This window comes from Jatropha curcas, chromosome 6 (assembly GCF_041381405.1).
Source record: "Jatropha curcas cultivar XTBG-Jc1 chromosome 6, XTBG_Jcur_1.0, whole genome shotgun sequence".
NCBI lineage: Eukaryota > Viridiplantae > Streptophyta > Magnoliopsida > Malpighiales > Euphorbiaceae > Jatropha > Jatropha curcas.
The window spans coordinates 29,284,392-29,295,324 of NC_143156.1; the positions used below are offsets into that span (position 1 = coordinate 29,284,392).

The 10,933-nt window shown below is 34.2% G+C and overlaps 1 protein-coding gene and 1 pseudogene across 1 annotated transcript; one reads left to right on the forward strand and one right to left on the reverse strand.

Moving 5' to 3' along the window:
• Positions 1-1,692: 1,692 nt before the first annotated feature.
• On the forward strand, positions 1,693-5,425 carry LOC149495900 (uncharacterized). Its single transcript, XM_089723452.1, has 6 exons — positions 1,693-1,838; positions 2,069-2,161; positions 2,252-2,350; positions 3,023-3,064; positions 3,200-3,431; positions 3,540-5,425. Exons 1-6 carry the CDS (start codon positions 1,716-1,718, stop codon positions 4,046-4,048), a joined length of 1,098 nt encoding a protein of 365 aa, XP_089579578.1. The 5' UTR covers positions 1,693-1,715; the 3' UTR covers positions 4,049-5,425.
• Positions 5,426-6,013: 588 nt separating this feature from the next.
• On the reverse strand, positions 6,014-8,823 carry LOC149495901 (uncharacterized; annotated as a pseudogene).
• Positions 8,824-10,933: the final 2,110 nt, after the last annotated feature.

Here is a 10,933-nt window from a genome sequence, read left to right on the forward strand (position 1 = left end):
TGAGACCGATCAACTCCTATTTTTGTTGGATGTTTTGTCTCCAAATGCTTCTAAAATGATCCATAGCCGCCCGCTTGTTTAAATTTATAAGATTTTCCACAATAATTGCAAATTACATCGTACATTTTCTCACCTTTGAATTTTTTTGTAAAATGAATGGAGAATATGTCGGAACTTTGTCTTGCTCTTGTAATAATTTTTGCTCGTTGCTCTTGCTCTTGCTCTTCATCTTCTTGAAATTGCTCATTAAATTCAGATTCTTGAGTTGGAATATCCAAATTTTCATTTGAAAAACCCTCAAAATTAAATTGGTCGGAAATCATATCATAGATGTCGTTTGTAGGGATAGATGATTCTCCCATTTTTCCCTTGCCCTTACCCGAATTTGAGTTTCCTCCACTTGCCATTATATGATAATAAAATATAATTTGGAAAATTGAATAAAAAAATTAGAGAGAATAATTACTTAATAAGAGAGATTGTAGAGTAGACAAGAATAAATGAATAATATAGAGTAGAGTGTAGTATATTGTAGAGAGAGTAAGTAGAGAGTGTAGAGAGAGTAGTATATTGTAGAGAGAGTAAGTAGAGAGAGTTGAGATTTTTTTTGTAATGAATTTGTAAATAAAATGAGGTATTTATAATAAATCCAAAAATTCATTTTTCCAAAAATACCCTTGAAACTAGCCGTTATGTAGCCGTTTATGGCTGTTGGGAGGGGTAATTAAGACATTTCACAACACATTTAAAAAAAAAAAAAACTGCAGTTTCTGACAGTTACAACGGCTAGAACCGCCGGTTCAAACTGGTTCGAACCGGCGGTTCTAACCGGACGGAGAACCGGCGATTCCAGTCCAGTTCCGACTGGTTCTCTAGAACCGCCGGTTCTGGTTCCTTATTTGCTGGAACCGGAACCGAACCGGATTTTTTCGGTTCCGATTTCGGTTCGTCCCGGTTCCGGTTCTCACCGGTTCCGGGCCGGTTCGAACCGACGGTTCCGGTTTCCGGAACCGTAATATGGCCAAGTCTGATTCTTTGGACTCCAAATTGAATTTTCAAGAAAATGATACTGATTTCAATTATTCTAATTGAATGCCTAGCTACTGGTGAAGAAATTTCTTCTTGCCATTTGTTGGATTATTATTACAAAATTAATTTTATTCCACTTTTATATATAAATTATAATTAAATATAATATCAAACATTTTTAATATATATAACCAAAACTCTTATTTAGGAGGGTTTAAAATTAGAATTTAGTTTCAAATTGAATTTTAAATCCAAAAATTGAATATCAAATTTTTTTTTTTTTTATATATAAATTGAATTGAACTAGATAGTTTTAATTCAGTTTTTAGGTAAAATTCATTTATTTTCTATAGTCGAACAAAAAATAAAAATTGAAATTATCTAAAATTATAAACCCAAACTAAGTCAATTAATTGAAATACCAAACAAGATTGATTCGATCGTAATTTTTCGAATTTAATCAAATTTTGCACACCCCTGAGCTTAACTTTTGAACAATAACTTACAAAGACTAGAGAGCTGCAGTTGGAAGTTGCAAGTGAAGCACAGACAGAGGTGGCACGTGCTGTACCAACCAAATCAAACCAAACCACAAGAGAAGTTGGCAGCTGAGAAGATGGCATTTATTTTTGGGTTAGTTACCAAATCAAACCAAACCACAATTTTGGTCTTCAGAGTAGAAAGAAATGAGAATGGAGAATGAAAAGAAGATGAAAATACTTTGCCTCCATGGATTTAGGACTAGTGGAAGCTTTTTGCAAAAGCAAATTAGCAAGTGGGATCCTTCTATTCTTGCTCATTTTGACTTGGTATGTAATTTTCTTCTTTTTAATTTTTTTTTTCCCTGTAAATTGTCAGAACTCTGGATAGTTGCCATATTACATATTTTTTATGAGTTTGTGTTATCTAAAAATCAATAATTTCAATAAAATTTAAAAGTTCAAAGACTAAAATATAATTTAATTTGAAATTTAGACGCAGTTTATTTCTGTAAAATAACTTGCATCATAAGTATTTTAGAATTATACGCAAAATGTAGGATTTTCCAAATGGAATTTTCCCTGCTGGAGGCAAATCCGACATAGATGGCATATTCCCACCACCCTACTTTGAGTGGTTCCAGTACAACCAGGTATAATTTATGGAAGAGATAAAAAAATTCTCATTTATTTAGAATTTTGGATACATAATTAATTAGTTTCTGAAATGTTTCACTAATCAGGATTTTACAGAGTATACAAACCTGGACAAGTGCATTTCTTATTTGTGTGAATATATCACAACTAAAGGTCCTTTTGATGGTTTGCTCGGCTTCTCTCAGGCATGTACTGTTGCTCTCCTGCTTCTATTTATATTCGTAAACAGGCTTTAAAGTAATATTTAGTGTTTTGACTATAAGCAAAATATCATTTTTGTTATTTTTATTAGAAAAAATTATATTTTCGTCCCTACATATTATGTTATTTTATATCTGTAATAGACAGAAGAATAATTTCATTTAATAGAGACAAACTACAAGAATAGAATAATGTAATTTTTTAAATGTAAAGATAAAGTAGTTAATTCAAATGTAGAAATAAAATCGTATTTTTTCCTTTTTATTGTTTGATAGCATGATGTTTATATTAGTATTTAAAGGCTATAGGAGAATAAAATATGAAGCATTATTCCCTTAACATTTAGCTAAAACAATTAGTATTGTTGAACAGCACCTAAAAATTGTTTTTTTTTCTTTTTTATTAGCAAAAAGATTAAATTTTATAAATTTATAATGTACAGGAAAGATTTATTTTATCCAAGTACTAACCCGAGCCAATAGGCCCCCACATAAACTCAACCTAACTTTGATCACTTAGGTAAAAAGTGTGTTCGATATTATTGTTTGAAGTATAATTGAAAAATATAGACTAGAATTCATTTAAATGTATTTATTTATAATTGAATTCTATATATCTTAATAATAAAACTTCAATATTAATTATTTTTTATCCAGGGTGCAACACTTTCAGCCCTGCTGCTTGGCTACCAACTTCAGGTAATTTATAATTTTCCAGTTAAAATATATTTGACAATTTTTATAAATATATATATATTTGCTTAATTAATTACAACATGGCAGACAATTAATTAAATAATTAGCCACTAAAAACATCATAATTTGGTGAAACAGGGAAAAGTTTTGAAGGAACATCCACCTATGAAATTATTCATATCAATTTCAGGAACAAAGTTTAGAGATCCAAGCATATGTGACATTGCCTATAAGGACATAATGAAGATCAAATCAGTCCATTTTATAGGAGCCAAGGACTGGCTGAGATTGCCTAGTGAAGAACTTGCCACTGCTTTTGATAGCCCTCTAATTATAAGGCACCCTCAAGGACATACTGTCCCAAGACTTGGTTATTTCTGCCACTTAATTAATTACTTTTATTTTAATTTAATTTGCTTGGAGTGGATTAGGTTTTCTTGAATTAATTATGTGACAATGTATTTGATGTCACAAATAGACGAGGCAGCCATTGAGCAACTCCGCGGTTGGGTTGCAGAGATCCTTCAATGTCACAATAAAGATTTGATTGAGAAACTGAAGAATGGAGAAGAAGCAAAAATGGATGCCAAGAAAGTGCAAGAAAAGGCTGATGAGAATGAGAAACTAAAGAATGGAGAAGAAGCAAAAATGGATGCCAAGAAAGTGCGAGAAAAGACTAATGAGAATGAGAAACTGAAGAATGGAGAAGCAGCAAAAATGGATGCCAAGAAAGTGCAGGAAAAGAATGATGAGAATGAGAAACTGAAGAATGGAGAAGCAGCAAAAATGGATGCGGAGAAAGTGCAAGAAAAGAATGATGAGAATGAGAAACTGAAGAATGGAGAAGCAGCAAAAATGGATGCCAAGAAAGTGCAAGAAAAGAATGATGAGAATGAGAAACTGAAGTATGGAGAAGCAGCAAAAATGGATGCCAAGAAAGTGCAAGAAAAACCTGATGAGATTGAGAAGCAAGCTGAAGCTGAATAGAATCCTTCATACTTTACAGTTCAAACACATAATATTGAAATGGAATGTGTAGAGAATCAAGCTGGCTCCCAAATTAAGATTTTAAGGTCTGATAATGGGGCTGAATTTACATTCAATCAATTCAAGCAATATTTGCAAGAAGCGGACATTCACCATCAATTAATAGTAGCTTATACAACCTCGACAAAATGGTGTAATTGAAAGAAAGAATCGATCTGTGATGAATATGTCAAGATGTCTCTTGTTTGAGAAAAATCTACCCAAAGTTCTTTGGGCTGAAGCTGTAAACACTGCTGTATATCTTCAAAATCGGCTTCCAACCAAATCTATTGATGGAAAAATTCCTTTCGAAAGCTGGTTTGGAGTTAAACCATCAGTAGGTCATCTCAAAATCTTTGGAAGCTTATGTTATTTATTTATTCCAAATGCAAAAAGAGGGAAATTGGATCAACGAGCTGAAAAAGGAATTTTAGTAGGCTACAAAAGTGAATCCAAAGCCTACAGAATTTTGAATCCTGTTACTAAACAGGTGTATGTCAGCAGGAGTGTCAAATTCGATGGGAAAGGTGAATGGGATTGGAGTAAAATGGAGCCAAGAAATTCTAAATCAGTTCTTGAACAATATCATTTTCAGCAAGAGCAAGAACTTCCAGTTGACAATGAAGATGAATTAGATGAAGATGATTATGCAATTAGAGGAACCAGATCCCTAGAAGAAATTTACAGCAGATGTAATGTTGTCTCACTTGAACTAATTCAGGTGGATGAAGCCTTAAAATTGCCTGAGTGGAGAGCTGTCATGGAGGAGGAGTTGAAGATAATTATGAATTTTCATCAAGAGAATCCAACTAAAATACTTTGTGACAACAAATCAATTTTTGCTATGGTTAAGAATCCAATCTTCCATGGAAAAACCAAGCATATAAAAATCAAGTATCTTGCAATTCGTGAAGCTGAAAAGGAAAATAAAATTCAGATTGTTCATTGCAGTTCTGAAGACCAAACAACAGATATTTTCACCAAGGCATTGCAAAAACCAAGATTTGAATTTCTTAGGAATAGACTTGGTGTTTGTCTCAACTCTTGCATCAAGGAGCGGTGTTAAAGTTACAGCTACAGCACTTGAAGCTCAAATTGATGCAAGTGTTGTTGACAGTTTTTGGAGAAATTTTGTTAAAGTCATTTAGATTTTGTTGTACTTTGTTCAAGTCAAGAAGTAGGCGAACTACCTTGCTTTTAGGTAGGTTTGGTGAACAAACTTCTTTGACTTATGGAAGGTTGGTGAATAAACTTTAGAATAGCTTTAGTATAATTGTCTTCATTATGCTATAATGAATATAATGAGATGTGAATATTTGTTTTTCCATACTTACAGAATCTGCAGAATTTTCCTTCTCTTCCTTAATAGCTTTAGTATAATTGTCTTCATTATGCTATAATGAATATAATGAGATGTGAATATTTGTTTTTCCATACTTACAGAATCTGTAGAATTTTCCTTCTCTGCAGAATTTTTATTCTCTTCCTTAATTTTCTGCTCTTCTAAACCAACATTAACAAGGTCTTAACTTGAATCCATAAGATGCCTATTTATCAAATGTAATTCTATAACTACATCTTCTATTTTCCTCCGGTCTCCAGGTATCTCCATAGAACATGAAACCCCAAGACTGAGCACAGAAAACAGGCATTATTGTTGGTCCTTGCTCTGTTTATACCATGCTGCAGTTTTGGATCCACAGTATCAGCCATTTTCTCCGGCAAGGTTCTACAGAAATTGTGAAGCATAAACTATCTTGAAACACTGTCATCTGTTGGTCTCTTTTCTGTATCCCAAAACTATATACAGATACTCCTTTGGTATCTAAACTGAAAATTTTTGCAATCAACACTCATATAATTAACCCAAGAAGAAAGAAAGCATACCAAACAATACTATATATTAATTAACCAACTGCAGTTTATGGAACTTTCCTTCTATTAATTAACAAACAATACTATTTATTTCTCATTTATGTATGAGTAATATTTCTCAAGCGTGCATTTCTTCCTTGGGAGATTTTTAACTTATCTCTGATCAAACAAAGCTTTATAGTGGCATCACCGATGTCGATCCGGTCTGTTGGTGCTTCAACTGAATAAGAAATTCCAATTCCAAGTATGGAGATTAAACATTCCATCGTAATTTTGTCATCTGATTGACCTCCTTCTTGAATGAGAATTGGATCAACAATTGTACTCACTCTATTTGGGAAAGCTGACATTACAAATTCATGAAGATTCCAATCTTCTTTAAACATGCCATCCGTAGGCCTCTTTCTCGTAAACATCTCCAACAAGAGAATGCCATAACTATAAATATCACCTTATTTGGAAACCTCACTTCCTAGTCCATATTCTGCAATCCCTACAAGTTAGACATCACATTTTAATCCTATCAAGTTGAAATTTTTCTAAGATGAAAAAAGAATGGAAAAACTGCTTACCTGGAGGAGCATAACCAATAGTTCCTCTTAATCCAGCAGAACTTGATTGATTAGAAAAATTATTGTGGATGCTATACGAAAGGAATTTTGCCAGCCCAAAGTCACCAATATGGGCAGTCATTGCATCATCGAGAAGCACATTGCTTGGCTTGAGATCGCAATGGACTATTGAAGTCCCAGAATGATGATGAAGATACTCAATTGCAGAAGCAACATCAATTGCAATATTCACTCTTTGAATTAGATTCAAAATCTTGTACCCCTCATGCATCCTATTTACTAGAACATGTGGATGCAACCATTCTTCAAGACTCCCATTGACCATGAACTCATAAACTAGTGCCTTGAAGTCATTGCCCTGATAGTCCACACTTGAACATGCAGTTACAATCTTGACCAAATTTCGATGTTTGATATTCCTCAATGCTTCACATTCCGCCATGAAACTCTTAGCTGCACCATGGCATTGGAGGTTAAGCACCTTAACAGCTATTGTTTGTCGTTCTTCATTAATAATTCCTTTATATACAGATCCAAAACTGCCACTACCAATTAAATTAGCTGATGAGAACCCTTCAGTGGCCTTATGGAGATCTTTATATGACACCTTCAGGAGCTCTATAAGAGAAATTTCTGAATTGGGTGAAGTGGGTTTCTGTCTTTTCTTTTTAAACCACAAAAGTAGTAGAAAAGACAATGCCACCAAAATTGCTCCTGATATTCCTGCTATGGTAGCAATGATTACCTTTAGTCTCCTTTTGTTCAATCTTTTCAAGTGGCAAACAGGCAACTGGAACTCAAGTATGCCTCCGCACAGGTTGCTGTTTCCCATAACTGTAATTATGCTTGCATTCTTGAAGACTCCATCAGTTGGCACCATGCCTTCAAAATCATTGAAAGATAAGTCCAAACTGAGCAATGAATTAAAGCTAGCCAAAAATCCAGGATTTTGCTCAGACAATTTGTTGTGAGAAAAATTCAAAACTTGAAGACCTCTCAATGAACTAAGAGACAAAGGAATGGACCCTTGGAAACTGTTCCCGCTCATGTATAGGTATTCTAGACTTGTGCAGCTCCCAAGACTTTTTGGTATCTCACCTGATAACATGTTGTCAGATACATCTAAGCTACCTAATGCTTTCAAATTGCCTACTTCTGTTGGAAGGGAACCGGTGAAATAGTTTTGTGCAAAACTAACATAAATTGACTAGGATGAGAGGCCAATAACTTGTGGGGGTATGATACCACTAAGATTGTTTTGAGAAAAATCCAGCTCTTGCAAATAGTTGCAATTAGCTAGAATTGAAGGAATAGTACCCTGAAGCTTATTACCAGCAAAAGAAAGTGTATTCAACTTTGTGAGGTTTCCAAGAGAAGATGGAATAGTTCCGAAGAAGTTGTTTTGATCGAAAATCATAAACACTATATTTTGCAGATTCCCAATACTTTGGGGAACCATACCTGAAAGTTTGTTGTCATCCACATCCAGATCCAACAAGTTGACCAGATTTCCAATACTAGTTGGAATGCTTCCAGATAATTGGTTTTCATATAGAGATAACTCATCAAGATGGGATGACAAGTTGCCAATGCACTCAGGTAAGGACCCACCAAAGTTATTTTTGCCGATATTCAACTTTTGCAAAATGCTGGAATTAGTCAAAGAACAGAGAAATCTCCAATCATCTACTTCTCCACTTCCAAGATGATTGTGATCAGCACGAAGCGTTTGAATATTTAATCTCTCTAAAGGAGGAACTTTTCCTGTGAAATTGTTTCGCTCCAATATTTAATCATTAGACATTGAATCAGGAATGGGACCGGTAAATTGGTTAAAAGCAAAACCCACGAACTGAAGTTTTGGAAGAGAGATGAACAAATCCGCAGGAAGAAATCCTTCAAAATTGTTGTCTGATATATCCAAATCTGTAATTGAAGAAAGATTGAATATTGAAGAAGGGATAACGCCAGACAACTTACATGAAGCGAGGCCTAAGAAATTAAGATTTTTAAGTCGTCCTAAAGCATCAGGAATGTTGAAATCTTTTAGTTTGCAAATTGAGCGTGAGTAATATCTATGCACCAACTTGAAGGAGAGTGTTGAAATCTTTGTAATTAGAGTAAATATTGTCTTTCCTAGTTTAGGTTTAATCCTATTTAGATTACTTCTTATATTGGAACAATCTTTGATACATATATATAGTATAGTAGAGATTAGAAAATAACAACACAAAATATAGAAAAATAAAACTCTCTCTTTTCAAAAACTACACACTTTATAGTAGCCATCGCTATTGAATATTTAAAACTAGGACAGTACAAAAACAAAAGTCAATAACTTGGAAAAATCAAGACAAAGACTTAGTCAGCATTAAAAGAAGCCAACCTAGCAGTTGAACATTGCGAAGAGGAAGTTGATAGGACTTGAGAAGTTGATAGGACTCACCAAAGCTTTTGGAATGTATAATAACCATCATTTTTTGATTATTTTCTTTTATATATTGAAATCCAATAAACAGAAAAAGTTGAAATCAGTGCATAATAAGGATTTCATTAATTAAGAAAATCTAAGTTTGCTCCAAAATTAAGCAATTTAATTTTGCAAACAATTTCATTAACTGAATTCGTTGATTTCTGAAAAACAGCAGATGCAGCTTAATAAATAAAGCAAGGCTGTATATAATAGTGCAAAACTATAAACTATACATATAAACAATCACAACCACGACCACTGATTGCTGATTAATAAAAATTCAGCATCAATCAGAGCGAGAAGGCTCATGTTTAATACTTAATTAGAATATTCATGGTTAATTTGGAAGATTCTGTAAGACTAGATTCAGAATCAATGGAGAGCTGAAATAAAAAAGCAAACTTGAACATCAAAATGCTCGAGAAAGAATAGACAAAGAAAGAGAGAGAAGGATTGACAAATGTAATACTTGAAAACTATAATATATCTAAACAACCAGTGACTGCTCAAAATCAGCAGAAACTCATAAATTTTTTAATGTCTTCCGCCCCACAGAGAAACTTTTCCATTCGTCAATCAAATGAACGCATAGACAAATCCTCATTTGTGCCTTTGCGGAGCTTGAAGGCGATGGAATGGTTCTTCACAATACGACATCCACCTCAAACCCGGCTCAATATTACTGGATTCAATGGGCCTTCTTGTTCGGCTCATAGGGTCATAATTGCATTGGTTTCACTTGGGCTTTTCAACGGCCTTGTTAATGGGAAAGTTCGGGAAGTGGTAGAAAAAGAGAGGGGGAGAAGAATTGAGAGATGAAAGCTCCAAATTTAGCAATTAAAGCATTGTGGAATTTAAACTACATCTAAATTTCTTCTTCAGAAATAACATTAACAAAGAAAGTTTCATGCATGACTAAAATTGCTTGAGCTTCAATTTCTTCCCTGGGAGTCTTTTAACTTATCTCTGATCAAACAAAGCTCTACGGCAGCATCGCTGATGTCCATCCGCTCTCTTGACAATTCAGCAGAACAAGATACTCCAATCCCAAGTATGGAAATCAAACATTCAATCATAGTTCTTTCATTTGATTGGCCTCCTTCTTGAAAGAGAAATGGATCTGCAATGGCACTCACTTCATTTGGTAAAGGTGACTCCACAAATTTGTGAAGATTCAAACCTTCTTTAAACATGTCAGCAGTAGGCCTCTTCCTCGTAAACATCTCCAACAAGAGAATGCCATAACTATAAACATCACCTTGTGTTGAAACCTCGCTTCCCAGTCCATACTCTGCAATTATTAAGTTAGAACTTGTAAAAGAATAGCATTGTAATCCAAGCAAGTTGAAATTTCCTAACATAGAAAAAGAAAAAAGGAAAAAGAAGAAGAAAAACCACCTACCTGGAGGTGCATAACCAATAGTTCCCCGTAATCCAGCAAAACTTGATTGATTAGAAAAATTATTTTGCATGCTATGTGGAAGGAATTTTGCCAGCCCGAAGTCACCAATATGAGCAGTCATTTCATCATCGAGAAGAACATTGCTTGGCTTGAGGTCGCAATGGACTATTGGAGTCCCAGAATGATGATGAAGATATTGAATTGCAGAAGCAACATCAATTGCAATATTTATTCTCTGAATTAGATTCAAAATCTTGAATCCCTCTTGCACTCTATTTGTTGCAACAATACATGGATGCAACCATTCGTCGAGATTCCCATTGACCATGAACTCATAAACTAGTGCCTTGAAGTCATTGCCCTGATAGTCCACACTTGAACATGCAGTTATAATCTTTACAAGATTTCGATGTCTGATATTCCTTAAGGCTTCACATTCCGCCATGAAACTATTAGCTGCACCATGATACTGGAGATTAAGGACCTTAACAGCTACTGTTTGCTTGCCCTCTTTAAGAAATCCT